The following is a 19132-nucleotide window of genomic DNA, read 5'->3' as shown; positions in this document are numbered from 1 at the left end:
TTTAAATAGCGGGAGTGAACAAATTCACCATACGGAAGCGGGGTCGGCTGACCCACCATATACACTATATGGAGAGAGAGGAGGCTGGTATGCCTCAGGTACTCTTGGTGGACTCTTGCTGAAACATTTGGTTGTCACTAAATTTTCTTTTTTGTTCATTTCCTGCATTGTTTAGAATTAAAGTTTGAAGCCGATGTGGACACGCATGCCACTCTAGTGATCTTGTTCTCATCTCGGGTGAGAGCAACTTCATAGTCCCCAGGAATTTTACCTGGAGTGGGCCCTGTCCCTAAGGAGACAGGTGGCCCCATGTCTAGGACTGGGTAAGTGTGTTCTGCAAAACCACGATGGTGATTGATCATCAAACAAAATACACCATCATCACACACAACGTGCAGGGCTTTAACTCCCCCACTTAGAGAATGAAAGACTTCACCTATTACCACAAACAAAAGGCAGATATCTTGATGTTACAGGAGACTCATTTTTCCAAAACCTTGACCCCAAGATATCTCAGCACAAAATACCCACAGTTTTATACCTCCTCGGACCCAGAGAAAAAACTTGGCGTAGCTTTATGTTTTTCTCGCAAAGTACCATTTGTCCCTATTACTATAATTAAAGATAAACAGGGTAGATACATAATGGCAGTAGGCCACATAAATGATCAGGTAACCACTTTAATTTCCTACTACACCCCTAATACAGGTCAAATGGAATTCTTCCATAACATGTTCAAGGTATTACTTCCTAAAGTACAGGGACAGGTGATTTTAGGAGGGGACAGCAACCTACCGTTAGACAAAATACTAGATAAATCATCACACAGTAAACTAACATACAAAAGTGTACCTAGAAGCAGCGGTAGCCTTGCAAGGCTGCTACATAACAATGAGCTTATAGATGCATGGAGAGAGGACAATCCCTCAGCTAGGGATTACACCTTCTATTCCCATGTCCATCGCACATATTCCAGAATTGACCACATTTTTATCGGGACCCCATTATTACCATATGTAATCTCTGTTGAAATACTTAATACACCATGGTCAGACCATTCACCAGTCAGGCTTTCTCTCTCCAATTTGTGGAAAAAAAAACTCTTCCGTCCCTGTGGAGACTTAACACTGCACTATTAAATGATCCGATAACGGTAGCAGAAATAGAACAGGAGATACGCCTATTTTTTAAGGAAAACTTACCAGCAACAACTTCCCCTATAATAAAATGAGCAGCACATAAGGCCACTATTAGAGGCCAACTACTCCAATTGGCGGCACGACACAAGCGGCCCAGAGATAGCACAATGTCACAAAGGGAACAGATATTGCGTGACCTTCTTAAAGAACAAAAAGCGATTCCACAAGTAGACAACAGACACAAAATAAACAAGGCTAGATTAGCACTGAACTTAAGTCTTACTACACAGGCAGAAAAACGAATATGCTGGTCACGACACAGATATTACACGATGGGAGATAAACCCACCACATTATGTGCGAGGAAACTAGTATCCCGACCCTACACATCAGCGTTACCTAGGCTGCGATTAACTAATGGACAAGTCAGAACCTGGAAAGAATAGTCACTGAATTTACGAAATTTTATACCCAACTATATAGGGCCTCAGAGAAAGTAGGAACAAATAAAATGGAAGAATTCTTTAGACACATCCCTCTTCCTAAATTACAGAAGGAACATCTAGAACTAATGGATCAAATATTCACTGAAACAGAGATAATGCAGGCGATCAAAAGCCTAAATCCCTCCAAAAGCACTGGGCCCAGATGGGTTCTCAGGTTTATACTACAGAAAATTCCAAGAAATTCTGACAGGGCACTGCTCTTCCTGACCAGGAAAATAAAGTATTTATACATATCCTCCCGAAACCGGGAAAAGATCATGGGAGTTGTGAAAATTACCGTCCCATTTCATTGATCAACATAGACGTAACAATTATGACAAAGATCCTGGCGGTCAGAATGAACTAATTTTTAGCAAACTACATCCACCCAGACCAGGCGGGCTTGGTACCGGGATGTCAGACGACGGATCAAACAAGAAGGGTCATAGATATTATATCAGCAATCCACTCGGACTGGGACGGAGGGGGCCCAAGGCAGGGAATGCTGCTATCTTTAGATATACATAAGGCATTCGATTCCCTGTCCTGGGATTACCTCTTCTTTGTCCTGGAACGACTAGGGTTCGGAACTCACTTCCTAACCACACTTCAAACGCTTTACAGCTCTCCGAAGGCAGCGTTAACGGTAAAAGGCTACTTTTCAAGCCCAATTAGCATCCAAAGAGGGACACGCCAAGGCTGTCCATGTGACAGACTCACCCGGGACAGAGGCTTTTGAAGGGGACTGAATGTGAGCCTCTTGCCTACAGATTATGGGCCCTGCCATTTGGGGTACCCTTGAAGTGTTGTTACTTTGGCTTCGGGTCCTTGTCCCCCAGGACACACAGACTCTGGGGACCCAGTATTTGCCACATTAGCAATAGTGACTGAGTCATACTGTTGGGACACATACTGTGAGGAGATGCTAATATCAACTCCACTCACCTGTCTGATGTCTGCTATAACATGCTTAATGTAAATGAGTCTAGTCTGGCTCACCACAGTTTCTAAGGGTATTCCACACATTGTTGTTTGTTCTAATTAACCCTGTGTTGATGTTTATGGTAATGTGTATTGAATAGTCAATGGCTGGGAGACGAACAGTCTACTCCTACTATAGTTTGTTGATGACTAAGCTGAGGAGGGGGGAGATCACGGTTTGTATTAATTGTAATTAGCTCCTGCTATTGTGAGAACATGTCCTCTGGTTGTACTTATGACAATGTATAATGTACTGTGTGAAGCTCGGTGACCACAAGTCTGTTCTAAAAGGTCATGTCTCTTAGTCACCTAGGCTGGATAAACGATTAGCTAATTATCTCATGTTAATTAGGTTAGGTTTTAGTCATCCTGCTGTATATATTTGTGTAAGACCTCAAATAAAAAGTCAGTCCATGTTAGCATCTAAGCAAGTCTCGTCTTGTTTTGTGCCTGGGAGCGATTGGAATATCTGATATCTGTATCCAGACTGGGAGGAAGTGGTATACTGACGGAAGCACTCAAGCGGAGTGTGGGACGTTCTGTTACATTGGTGGCAGCGGTGGGATGCTTCCTACAGTCTGGGACATCCAAGCTTCCAATTGGATCCAAGGTCCAGATAGCAGGAGAGGAGAGGTACAGATACCAGCCGCCATGGAAGAGGAATTCAGAAGGAGGTTGCGAGAGATGCAGATACAGCACAGAGGACCAGTATCAGAGCAGGTCCTGCTGGGATGGTTTGTTTCTATCCGCTGTGAACTCTGGAAAGAAGCGCTAGCCCGTGAGGAGCGACACCAGGGAAAAGTTCTCCCCTCCATCGAGGAAAGGTACTGGTAGCAGTATGGATTGCGGGTTCTGTTTTTGGGAGAAAAAACGAACAAGGAGCAGACAGCGGAATTAAGCTGGCTGGTCTGGGTAGAGATGCAGCTGGATGAGAGGTACAGAGCCCTCCGGTGGCATGTTACCAAGCATGCCCTTGGATAGCGGATGACAGCCCAACGGAAGGCTTTGGCTACGGTGGCCTGGGACTGTTGTATGTGAAGCTGACAGGGGACCCTAACTTTGGGAGTGATTTGGAGTGGCGGTTGGACGAAATAATGGATTACAGAGAACAGCTACTGAATGTTTCGGAAGTGCACTGGGCACTGGAAGATATAGAGTTTCTGGCCGTTCAGGAATGGGAGCTGGAGATCGCCTACAGACGGCTGCTAGACTCTGCCCAGCGCAAGGGCTGGGCTCCCTTTGCCTGGGACTATCAGGAAATACCAGGTGACAACTCTGAAATCCTGGCTGAAGAGTCAGCAATGTGGCAGAGTAACAGTGTGCTTTGCCAACCTGCCCCCACAGCTAGGGAGGCTGAGGTCTTATGGCAGATGCAGCAAGTGCTGACTGACCTTGATGATCCTTTTTCTGCATTAGATGATCTTGGATGGAGGAATGTGCCTTTCCAGAACCAACAGCAGTATCTGTGGAGTTACAAGGAACTTCCCCAGCTAAAGTGCTGGTCACCAGACAGAGGGTCCAAGACCTCTGCCCCACACCTGTGGCAGTTTCGGAGGCTCAGGGTGAGAAGGTGGCAATCACTTCCCAGCAGCAGATACAGGGGGAGAAGGGAGAGGAGGTGTTCTTTGTCCCTCCCCAACAGTTGGCCAGGGTGGAGGAAGCGGTCTTTCCTCCCCAGCAAAGATCCGTGCACATGGGAGACAGTACCACAGACATGTCGTCCCAGCAGCCAGATGAGGGAATGGAACAGGAAGCAGCCGGCTCCCCTCCCCAATGGCAGCTACACAGTTTGGGAGTGGAGGAATCCAGCCTCCTGCCCCAACGGTTAGCCAGAGCAGAGGGTGTGAAGTCCCCAGCAGAAGTGCTGGCAACAGGGAAGAGTGCTACCAACCTCTGCCCAGCACTGGCAACAACTGTGGAGATCCAGGGAGACGGGGCAGTCGGCCCCTCTCTCCGGCGACAAGCTGATGTAGTGAAGCTGCTACTCCCAGCTGAATCGCTGGCAACAGGGCAGAGCACAGCTGGCCTCTGCTTATCACCTACAGTTTCTCCTCAGCTTCAGGGAACTGGGACAGTGGGCCCCTCTTCCCAACAACAGGCCAAGCCATGGAATGGTAAACACCACCCAGATGAAGCACTGACAGACGGACAGAGAGTCAATGACCTCTGCCTCACACCTACTGAGGTCAACTATTCCTTGCAGCCAAGAAAGGAGATCATACGGACAGACTTTGTGAGTTCACTCTGCCTGACTAACGCATGTCCAGACCAGGTGGAGGTCTGGGACCTTGTTAGTCAACTTTTGATGGGGGAGAAATGTGACAGACTCACCCGGGACAGAGGCTTTTGGAGGGGACTGAATGCAAGCCTCTTGCCTACAAATTATGGGCACTGGCATTTGGGGTACCCTTGAGGTGTTGTTACTTTGGCTTTGGGTCCTTGTCCCTCAGTGCACACAGACTCTGGGGACCCTGTATTTGCCATATTAGCAATAGTGACTGAGTCATACTGTTGGGACACATACTGTAAGGAGATGCTAATATCAACTCCACTCACCTGTCTGATGTCTGCTATAACATGCTTAATGTAAATTAGTCTAGTCTGGCTCACCATAGTTTCTAAGGATATTCCACACATTGTTGTTTGTTCTAATTAACCCTGTGTTGATGTTTATGGTAATGTGTATTGAATAGTCAATGGCTAGGAGACGAACAGTCTACTCCTACTATAGTTTGTTGATGACTAAGCTGAGGAGGGGGGAGATCACTGTTTGTATTGTTAATTGTAATTAGCTCCTGCTATTGTGAGAACATGTCCTCTGGTTGTACTTATGATAATGTATAATGTACTGTGTGAAGCTCGGTGACCACAAGTCTGTTCTAAAAGGTCATGTCTCTTAGTCACCTAGGCTGAATAAATGATTAGATAATTATCTCATATTAATTAGGTTAGGTTTTAGTCATCCTGCTGTATATATTTGAGTGAGACCTCAAATAAAAAGTCAGTCCACGTTAGCATCTAAGTAAGTCTCGTCTTGTTTTGTGCTTGGAAGGGGTTGGAATATCTGATATCTGTATCCAGACTGGGAGGAAGTGGTATACTGATGGAAGCACTCAAGCGGAGTGTGGGACGTTCCGTTACAGTCCACTATCCCCGTTACTTTTTGTGTTGGCATTAGAACCGCTAGCAATCCAGATACAAGCCTCATTATATGTCAAAAGTATAGAGTGTGGAGGTATTGAACATAAATGCATCCTCTTTGTGAATGACATATTGCTGGCAATCTTATCCCCTATCACTACCCTCCCGAATCTATACGCCATACTTAAACCATTCTCCATAATCTCAGGCCTAACAATCAGTTATGACAAATCACAAGCTATGAACATTTCCTTGGAGGAATCCGTGATCTCCACTCTAAAACAGTCTTACAAATTCACATGGAAAACAAATACGCTCCCATATTTGGGAATAAACCTCACCCCATCGTGGAATACACTATACTCTCAAAATTACCCTGCATTGTTTAAAAATATAGGAACAGACCTGACAAGATGGTCGCTTCACCCGCCGCCGTGGTTCAGCAGGCTACACTCGGTTAAAATTAATGTGCTACCAAGGATATTATATCTCTTCAGAACGCTACCAGTGTCATTAGCCAAACTAGACCTGAAATCATTTCAAACTAAACTCTTGTCATTCATTTGGGGGAATAAGAGGCCTAGGGTGAACATACGTACGTTATACGCTCCCAAGAGAAAAGGTGGACTAGGCTTCCCAGATCTGCTAAAGTACTACTATGTTGCACAGCTGGCTCATATTACTAGATTCCACAGCTCGAGACCCCATCTAATTTGGATGCAGGTAGAGGCCGAAGCCTGTAAGTCACATCCAATTTCCTCCATCCTTTGGTTATCTCCTAAGCAAAGACCCCCGATCCTATGTTCGCCACTCTCTATCTCTTTGAGCATTTGGGACAGACTACTTAAATCTCATAAGCTCTAATCCTTACACACTCCATTAGCTCCACTATTGGGAAACGTGAACGTCACCCCGGGCCTCACCCCTAGAACGTTTGAATGGTGGACGAACTAGGGGTTACTGAGAATAGCAGATATATGTGATCATAGGGGTATCTTAACGACAAAAGCACTGGAGGATAAACATTAGCTACTGATCTCAGAATTCTTTAGATACACACAGATAGAAAACACACTATCTACCATATCAAGAAATTCGGACATAGCTACGATGACCCCGATGGAACACTTGTGTGTACAGTACGATAAGATCAGAGGGCATATCTCAGAAATATACACAATCCTGTCAAATTGTACTGAAAAGTTAGAATATATGAAGAGATGGGAGGCTGACCTCCAGGAGAGTATTGAGCTGGACGAGTGGCACAAAGTAGCCGAGGGGGCCACAAAATCCATCATAAATACTTTTTTAAAAGAAGCAAATTTCAAAGTCTTAATGAGATGGTATATGGTCCCGGCAAGACTGGCGACCTTCATACCTGAAGCATCCCCTCAATGTTTTTGTGGCTGTGGACAACTGGGGATGATGTACCACATATGGTGGCAGTGTCCTAAGGTGAGGCGCTACTGGATCAGGGTGTACAACTTTGTGTACACCCTCACCCAGGTAAACCTGATTAAATCCCCGGGACAGGCATTACTGGGTGCCGAGGTAAAATCAGCCTCAAAGTCCCAAAGGCATCTTATAATGTTTATATTTATAGCAGCAAAAATCACAATAGCAAAATCTTGGAAATTGGCGGTGGTGCCGTTTGACCAGCTCAAACATAAACTCTCCTGGATCATGCTCAATGAACGCATGACAGCAAATCTAAATGTTAAAATGCAACAGTTTGAAAAGATATGGAGCCCCTGGATCCAGTACTTAACGGGAGGCTCTAGGGCTGTATTGGTATAGGGGGACCGGTGGGGGGGGGTCACTTTCTAAATCTCTAACTGTTTTTTTCTCTTCCTTTCTTTTCAACTACCTCTCCTTGGGTACAACTTTTTTCTTTGGTACCCCTACTTGGGCTGACAAAAAAAAGGGGGTCATCTTGCTGAAATCTAGAAATGTTAACTCAGCTTAGACACAGACCCCACTAGAAAAACACAAATGTAGCAATAACAATATTAATTACATCTCGGAGGTTGATATGTCAGCACCATATCATAGATAGTTTATATTTGCCTTAAAGTGTAATGTTACAAATATTACTACGAAACTGTTTACATATTTTGTATTTCTGTTTTACTATGGAAAATGAGAAAACTTGAATTAAAAACCATTGAAACTAAAAAAAATGCGGTGTAAAACACGGCACTATACTGACACACTACTATATACTGTAGTAAAGCTGCTCTGACGCACTACAATATACTGTATTAAAACTGCACTGACACACTCCAATACGCTGCAGTAAAACTGCACTGATGCACAATATACTGCAGTAAAACAGCACTGATGCACTATAATGTACTGTAGTAAAACTGCACTGATGTACTTCAATATACTGGAGTAAAACTACACTGACACACTACAATATATTGCAGTAAAACTGCACTGACACACTACAATATACCAGAGTAGAACTCCACTGACGCACTTCAATATACTGCAGTGACGCACTTCAATATACTGCAGTAAAACTGCATTAGTGTTGTCTGTTGATTCTCCACAGGGATTTCCCTCCACCACTAAATTACACTCACCATAAAATGAGCAGAAAAAAGCCTTATGTCATGATGTAGCTGTCAGCATATGACCCAAGATGAATCTGCCCTCATTGCCAAACGGTCTGGTGCGAGTGGGATACGTTGCGATGGATCCATTGTCCCCTTCAATGGTGTGTGCACTGTGTGTAAAAAATCTCACTACCGGGAGCCAGAATAGTGCTAATATGGTGTAGTATTTATTAAAAAAGGGGGTACATTTACATGCACAATAAAAAATCCATAAAAAAAAAATTACATGAAAAAAACGCCTCTCCTGCCACAAGGACGTGACGAAAAAAACAAAAACATCAGTGTGTAGGCCCTTACCATTTCATGCCCAAACATGTTATCAAGGGGTTTGCCTATCACTGATGTCTTGTTACTGCAAGGTTTAAATAACCACAGACCCGAAAATCGCAGAATTCCATACTGGAAGTTTGAAAAACACAATTTTGGCAAAAACTGGAGGTGGCACGGCCACCATTTATTCAAAAACCAGAACTATGTCATTCTAAAGAGCTGGATCAAAATGTTATTACCAGTCGCCTGGAATTCGGCAAGTTGATGTGTGCAGCCGCCATCTTAATGGTGGGTAAACTAGAGGAAAGAATACAACTAAACAAAACAGCAGTATTTAGTGATGAATGAAAAAGACAGCCGCGCCATGAAGTGCAGCGATCAAATCACCCACCACTTGCTGTTAATTACAGCACAAGCTAGAGAGTGTGAAAGTAGGGGAAACCACAGTAAATTATAGAGTTCCCCCAAAATTCCCCTATTTCCAGGTCTGTGGTTATTTAAACTTTGCAGTAACAAGACGTCAGTGATAGGCAGACCTCTTGATATTGTGCTTGGGCATGAAATGCGTCGGGAAAGGCCTACAAACTAATGATTTTGACCACCGTGTCCTTGTGGCAGGAGCGGCGTTTTTTTTTCATGTAAGTTTTTATGGATTTTTTAATGTGCATGTACATGTACCTCCTTTTTTAATAAATACTACACCATATTAGCACTATTCTGGCTCCCGGTGGTGAACGTTTTTTACACACAGTGCACACCGCATTGAAGGGGACGGTGGATCCAATGCAACGTATCCCACTCCCAGCAGACTGTTTGACAATGGGGGCAGATTCCTCTCGGTTCATCTGCTGACAGTTACATCCTGACATAAGGCTTTTTTCTGCTCATTTTCTGTTGAGTGCAATTTAGTGGTGGAGGGATATCACCGTGGAGAATCAACTGACAATACTTTTGGTGCACTTGTTTACTATGCTACTGTTTTGGCTGATGTCTGGTGAGTGTTCTGGCACCCCATATACATCATAGAAGGTGATCTTCCGGTGACTCAACATTTCTCCTACAGATGATTTACTACCATTTTTCACTACTTTGAACTTTCATCACTTTTCACATTTGTTCACAAACTGTTGGGTCAGTTTCACTAATTGGACTTTTTTACTTTGTATAATCATTTGTAAGTTATAGCACTGCACTTATTGTATTTAATATAAAATCGAATACATTATCCATCATTTATATGTTAGGTAAAATATCCATATATATATCTATATATAGATATACATCAGTCTCCTCCCACATTACTAGCTTACTGACATATCAGCATGGATGTCGCACCACTTCCTTAAACTAAATCTCTCTAAAACTGAGTTATTAATTCCCCCCCCCGCCCGTGCCCCCCTCCATGACTTTTCCAAACAAACTAAAAAAAAAACCCATCTATTGCAGCCACTGTGCCCATCAAACGCAGCCTCTGTGCCCATCAAACGCAGCCACTGTACCATCAAACGCAGCTACTGTGCCCATCAAACGCAGCCTCTGTGCCCATCAAACGCAGCCACTGTACCATCAAACGCAGCTACTGTGCCCATCAAACGCAGCCACTGTGCCATCAAATGCAACCACTGTGCCATCAAATGCAACCACTGTGCCATCAAATGCAACCACTGTGCCCATCAAACACTGACACTGTGCCATCAAATTCAGCCACTGTGCCATCAAATTCAGCCACTGTGCCATCAAACGCAGCCACTGTGCCATCAAACGCAGCCACTGTGCCATCAAACGCAGCCACTGTGCCCATAAATTGCCACCACTGTGCCCATCAAATGCAGCTATTCACAAAAAAAAAAAAAAAATTGGGATTTGTTTTTACCAAAAAACATTTAGCAGAGTACATATTGGCCTAAATTTATGAAATTATATTTTTTTTCAATTTTTTTATTGGATGTTTTACACCAGAAAATAAAAAATATTGTTTTTTTTTTTCAAAATTTTTTTGTTCATACTGCAAAAAAAAAAAAAAAACGCAGAGGTGATCAAATACCACCAAAAGAAAGCTCTATTTGTGGGGACAAAAATGGTGTCAATTTTGTTTTGGTACAACGCCGCACACCCACGCAATTGTCAGTTAAAGCGGCGCAGTACAGAATCGCAAAAAATGCTCTGGCCAAGAAAGGGGGTAAATCCTTCCGGGGCTGAAGTGATTAAACAGGGACCTGGACAATGCCATACACAGTAGTGTGTGAAGGAGAGGGACTGTGTACTGACACATGCTGTGTATACAGTGGGGGAGGTGTCTCAGTGTAGCACACATACAAGCAGTAGAGATGTACAAATACACTGACAGGTTAAGCCCTCTTCACCCCCCCTCACAGCTGGGTGTGATTGTTCCAGCACGACCCCGGCATTGCAAGCAGGCTGGTTAGGGAGAGGGGGAAGTGGAAAAAGTAAGTGAGAGGAAGTAACAAGCTGCACACACACTGCTGGCTTCATTATCTCACCTCTCTATACAGTAGAGCAGAGGCTGGCCATTCCCCCTTCCAGACACTTACTGTGTGATCGTTGTCGTGACATCCATCACTGCTGCCCTGTTTTGCCAAGAAATGTCCCCCGGCGGATAATGACCCCCCTGTACTGTGCAGGCGTAGCGCTTGCGCAGTACGAACAACAAGGGAGTCACCGAAAATATCCGAAGCTGAACAGCTGTCAGTCAGCTGTATACGGCACCTGTGCAATGAGCAGGACATTGTGCCCGACGCTGCCGCATGCTCCCGATGCTCGTGCTGCTCTGCAAGGGGCGGGTTTATTACTGTGATATCGTGTAAGGGGTGGATGCTACAGAAGAGGCCGAATATTAAATTAATGGGCAGAGCTGTTTGCGGGGTGTGTTTAAATAAATGAAGGGCGGGTTTTGCAATGTTGATGGGCGGGATCAGGAGCGTGCGGCATTGTCTGGTAGCATCGGGAGCGTCTGGTAGAATGTGGTGTTCAATGTGGTCTTCATTGCGCAGGCGCTGTGTATGTTCGGCTATTTTCGGTGGCTCGGTAGTGCTTTGTACTGCGCAAGCGCTGTACTTGTGCAGTACAGGGGGGTCATTATCCGCCGGGGGAACTTTTTCGGCAAGACACCGGCTGCACCAGGGGAATTCAGTCCCATGCTGTGAAGGGTCAGGCGCCCAGAGGAAGGTGAAAAATTAGTAGAAACTCCAGAATGTTTCTACGCGAAGCCCAGTCCACAGCACAGTGAGGCGAAACCGGAAGTGACTCAGAAAAAGGACCACCCACTGTCCTCTGGTCCCCGCCAATAAAAATAAGGAACAGGCGGCAAGAAACAAATCATTGAAGAGTGGGAGTTTTTTCTGGTGCAATGCTTGTACCCTGCACACGCCCTGAACAGGGGCAAATCAGCTTCCCAGCTTGCAATCAGCTTCCCATAGACTGCCGTGTGTCCGGCGCCTGTGACACTTTTTTTTACTATTTTTTTTGTGAATAGCTTGGGGGGGGGGGGGGGGGGGAGTGCCCATGTGCCTCCTATGGATGGGCCACCACTGGTACTAGGCGTAAAATCTCTAAAATCCGTCCCTTTTTAACAAATGAAACCACCAAGCTCCTCATTCACTCCCTCGTTATCTCTCGCCTTGACTATTGGAACTCCCTTCTCATTGGCCTGCCTCTCCATAGGCTATCCCCTCTTCAGTCTATCATGAATGCTGCAGCCAGACTTATACACCTTACCAACCGCTCAGTGTCTGCCAACCCTCTCCTCCCAATCACCCAGCGAATTAAATTCAAAATACTCACCACAAGCCATTCACAACTCTGCCCCGAGCTACATCACCAATCTTGTCTCCAAATATCACCCAAATCGTCCTCTCTACTCTTCTCAAGACCGCCTACTCTCAAGCTCTCTCGTCTTCTCCTCCCATGCTCGTCTCCAGGATTTCTTCAGAGCCTCTCCCATCCTCTGGAACTCGCTACCTCCACCTGTCCGGCTATCCCCTACTTTTGCTATCTTCAGGCAATCCCTAAAAACTCATCCCTTCAGGGAAGCCTATCACGTCTCCAACTAATCTTTTACCCTATTAGATTGTACGCTCTTCCAAACAGGGCCCTCTTAATCCTCTTGTATTTTATTGTATTATAACTGTATTGTCTCCCTTTTATATTGTAAAGTGCTGCGTAAACTGTTGGTGCTATATAAATCCTGAATAATAATAATAATAATATTACACAGAATTTAGATACTGTAATTATCATAATAAAGCCATTACTTACCTGATGTGGGTAGTTATGTACCTGTGTTATTTTATCTTGATTCTGACTTCCTATAGACAGATACATGTTGTTTAGAGCATGAGCCAATGAATAAACTGCTCTATAAACTCGATCAGTTAAACCCATGCTATTAAAACTAATGAATTCAGTGACACGTTTAGCCTTGGAGCAGTTGCGAAGAGGAAACTTATATATTGTACTATAAAATCTATTACGTGACTCATTGGTTCCTGAACAGTGTAGATGTAGCAGCCATATGTGTTCCAGTAACGTGTCCTGAGGATGGTTCACAACCTGAAAGCTGTGATAGAAACTCTTCATATCAGGAACATGCAGTTCATCAAATTCTACAGCCAAACTCCCATCAAGGGCTTTGCTGTAATGTTCCATAAGAAATGTTTTGGAGGCAAATATTGGTCCAAAAATGAATGTCTTATTAGAGAGCACATGCCTTACTTCTATTAAAAGATCAGCCATAAATGAAGAAAAGGTCCCACAAAGAATTATAACCTGAGCAGATGACTTTGAAATAATACCAATGCTATTTTTAAAAATTTCATCTGAAACACTCATAGCCTCTAACTTTATCTTGATCATGTAGGCAACACAAATACTCTTCATGGTTAGATATTGGGTCAGAAGTTGGATTTCCTGATTACCGCTGTCATCATCAGAAGATATAACTCCAACCCACGTCCAGCCAAAGAATTGGAGAAGACCCGATAGTATGAAAAAAATGGCCTGGTTACTTTGAACCGTCCGGAAAAATGTTGGGTAGAAATTTCTGTTACTGAGCACATCAGTGGTTGCACCATAACTGACCTATAATATAGAGTTATTGGATTTCTTGAAAATGTACCCATATAGAGACCTAACATTTGAATTTTTTCCTCAAAACAATCAGATTTTTGCATAAATACACTTTGAGGCTGGGTTCACACCCGTGCAAATTGGATGCAGGTTTCTCCACATCCAATTCACATGGCAGGAGATTGTGACCGACTCTCTACAGAGCCGCTTCACACATCTCCAGAGCGGCTCCGGTGCAAATTGCACAGGAGTCCAGTGCGTTTTCTGGTCCATTTCAAATTCAAATTCAGCCAAAAGTTTGGGCTGAATTCAGACCTGAAATGGTGAATGTAGACGCACCGGACCCCCTGCTGTGAGCTGCTCCGTTCCTCAGTGTGAACCCAGCCTAAGACATTGGTGTTCAACCTATGGCCCTCTAGCTGCTGCAGAACTACAATTCCCATCATGCCCCTGCCTTTGGGAGTCATTATTAGCCTTGCAATGCCTCATGGGATTTGTAGTTCTGCAACAGCTGGAGGCCCACATGCTTTAAGAGATAGTGTCACCATGCCAAAACACGACAAAGCCATGGAAGTGACCCTGTCTCTGCAAAGAGCATCTCCTGACCCCTTTATACTCACCCTATTGGTGCTCACACGCAGCCCCTTTCTCCTCATCAGCTGGCACTGAAACCAGAAATCTTGGAGATCTGTTGAATCATTGGCATTACTCCCCCATCCTTGTAACGGTGGATGGGCCAAAATCTGGGCACTGTCTCACATTGGTTAGCCTGTGCTCCACTCTTCTCAGTGTAAATTCTTCCCAGTTATCTGATTACAGAACACCTTCCCACTACCTTATGGAGATGAGGAGTGTATTCTAGTCCTAAAGCATTTCCTGTCCTAGAGGATATGCTGGTCCTCTATAGAATCAGTTCAATGAGTGAGCATAGTCAATCTAAGACAGGAAATGTGTTACTGGCAGGATCACCAGGTGAAAATATTGAAAAAATAAATAAAAATATGGGCTTTAAGGATTAATATTAAAACAAAAGTTGCAGAGATACAATTTCCATACCTGAGTGTATCTATACAGAGCCAGTATCTCTGCTATATTCACTGTAGTTGCAGAGTTTTGGTCTCCAATAAAACCAGCTAAGTTGCCGTGTTTCCTACAGGAATAATTTGGCACCGTCTGTCCTGGTCCAGATAAGATCTGTAAGATGCTTTTCACGGCTTTCCTTTTGTCATTACATGAATCATACATATGATATCCCAGAGTTACATTTGGTAAAATTGTCGGGTCTTTATTAATTTCATCGATAGCATAAAGAATAGTCAGAAAATATCGGTAATATGGAGGGAAAGGCCTGATGAGGTAAAAAAATTAGTGAAAAAAATTATTTTAATTAGAATTTTATTTTTAACAGATTTGAAAAACAATGTCATAAATAAAACATAAATAATCAGATCCCATGAGAAGTCAATGGAAAAAATGATAAATGAAGATAATCTGCCCAGGTCTTATGCCGCGTACACACGGTCGGACTTTTCACCTGCAAAAGTCCGACGGACGCCGCCGGATCAAGTCCGGCGGACAATCCGACCGTGTGTGGTCTCCATCGGACTTCCGACGGACCGTTTCGGGCGGAAATCCGACGTACTTTAGATTTGAAGCCTGCTTCAAATCTTTACGTCGTACCTCCGCCGGACTCAGTTCCTGACGGAAAGCCCGTTCGTCTGTATGCTAGTCCGAAGGACCAGATACGACGGAGGAGCAGGTTACTGCATCTCGCGCTCGCTGCAATAGGAAAAACTAATTTTCTCATTGCGGCGAGCGCGGGGGCATCCCAGGCCCTTAGGTCTGGTATGGAACTTTAAGGAGAACCCCCTACGCCGAAAAACCGGCGTGGGGGTCCCCCCAAAATCCATACCAGACCCCGATCCGAGCACGCAGCCCGGCCGGTCAGGAAAGGGGGTGGGGACGAACGAGCGCCCCCCCTCCTGAACCGTACCAGGCCGCATGCCCTCAACATGGGGGGGTGCTTTGGGGGAGGGGGCGCCTTGCGGTGCCCCCCCACCACAAAGCACCTTGTCCCCATGTTGATGAGGACAAGGGCCTCTTCCCGACAACCCTGGCCGTTGGTTGTCGGGGTCTGCGGGCGGGGGGCTTATCGGAATCCGGGAGCCCCCTATAATAAGAGGGCCCCCAGATCCTGGCCCCCCCACCCTATGTGAATGAGTATGGGGTACATGGTACCCCTACCCATTCACCTAGGTAAAAAGTGTCAATAATAAAACACAACACAGGTTTTTAAAATAATTTATTAAACAGCTCCGGGGGGGTCTTCTTCCGTCTTCGGGGGTCCCTCTGGTTCATCTTCTCCCGGCGTCCGGTTGGTTCTTCTCCGCTCTCCGGCCTCTTCTCCCGGTGTCCCAGGTCTTCGGCCGGCCCCTCCGCTGTCTTCAGGTAGCTCTATTGCCAGCAGAGGTGCGGAGGTCCGGACTTCTGGGCTTCTTGGCTTCTTGGCTTCTTGTGTTCTCTTCTCTTCTCTTCCCCTAGATGTTGACATGCCGCTCTCTCCGGCTGGACTGGTCTCTGAGGGCTGCGTTGTGACTTATATAGGCGGAGACCCTGCCCCCATATGATGTCACAGTCCCTGGGCATGCTGGGACTGTGACGTTTTAGGGGGCGTGGTCGACCACGCTGGCAATAGAGCTACCTGAAGACAGCGGAGGGGCCGGCCGAAGACCTGGGACACCGGGAGAAGAGGCCGGAGAGCGGAGAAGAACCAACCGGACGCCGGGAGAAGATGAACCAGAGGGACCCCCGAAGACGGAAGAAGACCCCCCCCGGAGCTGTTTAATAAATTATTTTAAAAACCTGTGTTGTGTTTTATTATTGACACTTTTTACCTAGGTGAATGGGTAGGGGTACCATGTACTCCATACTCATTCACATAGGGTGGGGGGGCCGGGATCTGGGGGCCCTCTTATTATAGGGGGCTCCCGGATTCCGATAAGCCCCCCGCCCGCAGACCCCGACAACCAACGGCCAGGGTTGTCGGGAAGAGGCCCTTGTCCCCATCAACATGGGGACAAGGTGCTTTGTGGTGGGGGGGCACCGCAAGGCGCCCCCTCCCCCAAAGCACCCCCCCATGTTGAGGGCATGCGGCCTGGTACGGTTCAGGAGGGGGGGGGGGCGCTCGTTCGTCCCCACCCCCTTTCCTGACCGGCCGGGCTGCGTGCTCGGATCGGGGTCTGGTATGGATTTTGGGGGGACCCCCACGCCGGTTTTTCGGCGTAGGGGGTTCCCCTTAAAGTTCCATACCAGACCTAAGGGCCTGCGACGGGGCTCGCAAGGTTTCAATCTCGCCAAAAAAAGCGGCGAGATTGAATTCCTTTTCTAGTCCCGTCGTACCCAAGTCACGTTCAAAATGAACGGACTTGTCTGTGTGTGGGAAAGTCCGTTCATTCTGAAAGTCCGGCGGAAGTCCGTCGGGAAGACCGGATTCCGGAAAGTCCGGCCGTGTGTAGGCAAGTCCGGCCGTGTGTAGGCAAGTCCGGCCGTTCAGAAAGTCCGGCGGTAGTCCGCCGGAAGTCTGGCGGCAAGTACGTCGGACCTAGCTTTCTAGAAAGTCCGACCGTGTGTATGCGGCATTATTCTCAAAGGGTTTGGTGAATCCTAACTTAAAGGCTAAGTTCACCTTTTTATTTTTTTTCTAAAATCCAGCTCCCCTATGTATCAATATACAGTGCTTTGAAAAAGTATTCATTGAAATTTTCCACATTTTGTCATGTTACAACCAAAAATGTAAACATATTTTATTGGGATTTTATGTGATAAACAAAGTGGCACATAATTGTGAAGTGGAAGGAAAACGATAAATGGTTTTCACAGTTTTGTTTATAAATAAATATGTGAAAAGTGTGGCGTGCATTTATATTCAGGACTTTTTATGGCTTTCTTTCAACAATGGCTTTCTTCTTTGTCACTCTTCCATAAAGGCCAGATTTGTGGAGTACACGACTAATAGTTGTCCTGTGGACAGATTCTCCCACCTGAGCTGTGGATCTCTGCAGCTCCTCCAGAGTTACCATGGGCCTCTTGGTTGCTTCTCTGATTAATGCTCTCCTTGCCCGGCCTGTCAGTTTAGGTGGACGGTCATGTCTTGGTAGGTTGCAGTTGTCCCATACTCTTTCCATTTTCAGATGATGGATTGGACAGTGCTCCGTGAGATGTTCAAAGCTTGGGATATTTTTTTATAACCTATCCCTGTTTTAAACGTCTCCATAACTTTATCCCTAACCTGTCTGGTGTGTTCCTTGGCCTTCATGGTGCTGTGTGTTCACTAAGGTTCTAACAAACCTCTGAGGGCTTCACAGAACAGCTGTATTTATACTGAGAATAAATTACACACAGGTAGACTCTATTTACAAATTCAATGACTTCTAAAGGCAATTGGTTCACTAGATTTTAGATGGGGGTATCAGCTTAACCACTTAAGGACCGCCTAACGCCGATTTACGTCGGCAAGGCGGCACGGGCAGGCAAAATCACGTACATGTACGTGATTTGCCTCTCGCGGGTGGGGGGTCCGATCGGACCCCCCCCCGGTGCCCGAAGCGGTCCCGTTCTGTTCCCCGGCGATCCGAGATGAGGGGGAGGCCATCCGTTCGTGGCCCCCCCCTCGCGATCGCCGCCGGCCAATGGGAACACTCCTTTGCTGCTGTATGCTAAACAGCAGCAAAGGAAATGATGTCATCTCCCCTCGGCTCGGTATTTTCCGTTCCAGCGCCGAGGGGAGAAGACATCAATGTGAGTGCACAACACACACACACACAGTAGAACATGCCAGGCATACAAAACACCCCGATCCCCCCCCCGATCGCCCCCCGATCCCCCCCCAATCACCCCCCCCCCCCTGTCACAAACTGACACCAGCAGGTTTTTTTTTTTTTTTTTTTTTTTTTTTTCTGATTACTGCATAGTGTCAGTTTGTGACAGTTACAGTGTTGGGACAGTGAGTATCACCCCCCTTTAGGTCTAGGGTACCCCCCTAACCCCCCCTAATAAAGTTTTAACCCCTTGATCACCCCCTGTCACCAGTGTTGCTAAGCGATCATTTTTCTGATCGCTGTATTAGTGTCGCTGGTGACGCTAGTTAGTGAGGTAAATATTTAGGTTCGCCGTCAGCGTTTTATAGTGACAGGGACCCCCATATACTACCTAATAAATGTTTTAACCCCTTGATTGCCCCCTAGTTAACCCTTTCACCACTGATCACCGTATAACCGTTACGGGTGACGCAGGTTAGTTCGTTTATTTTTTATAGTGTCAGGGCACCCGCCGTTTATTACCTAATAAAGGTTTAGCCCCCTGATCGCCCGGCGGTGATATGCGTCGCCCCAGGCAGCGTCAGATTAGCGCC

At 45.8% G+C, this 19132-nt stretch overlaps 1 protein-coding gene across 1 annotated transcript in view; it reads right to left on the bottom strand.

Moving 5' to 3' along the window:
* The window catches only part of LOC141141107 (vomeronasal type-2 receptor 26-like), a 124904-nt gene that overhangs the window by 22627 nt on the left and 83145 nt on the right, over positions 1-19132 (bottom strand). Inside the window, exons 3-4 of the mRNA XM_073628816.1 lie at positions 14779-15070; positions 12913-13734 (exon numbers count right to left, since the gene is read on the bottom strand). Coding sequence (XP_073484917.1) covers positions 12913-13734; positions 14779-15070 — 1114 coding nt within the window. The remainder of the gene's footprint in view (positions 1-12912; positions 13735-14778; positions 15071-19132) is intronic.

This window comes from Aquarana catesbeiana, linkage group LG04 (assembly GCF_042186555.1).
Source record: "Aquarana catesbeiana isolate 2022-GZ linkage group LG04, ASM4218655v1, whole genome shotgun sequence".
NCBI classification, from domain to species: domain Eukaryota; kingdom Metazoa; phylum Chordata; class Amphibia; order Anura; family Ranidae; genus Aquarana; species Aquarana catesbeiana.
This window is presented reverse-complemented; position numbering and strand designations above follow the sequence as displayed.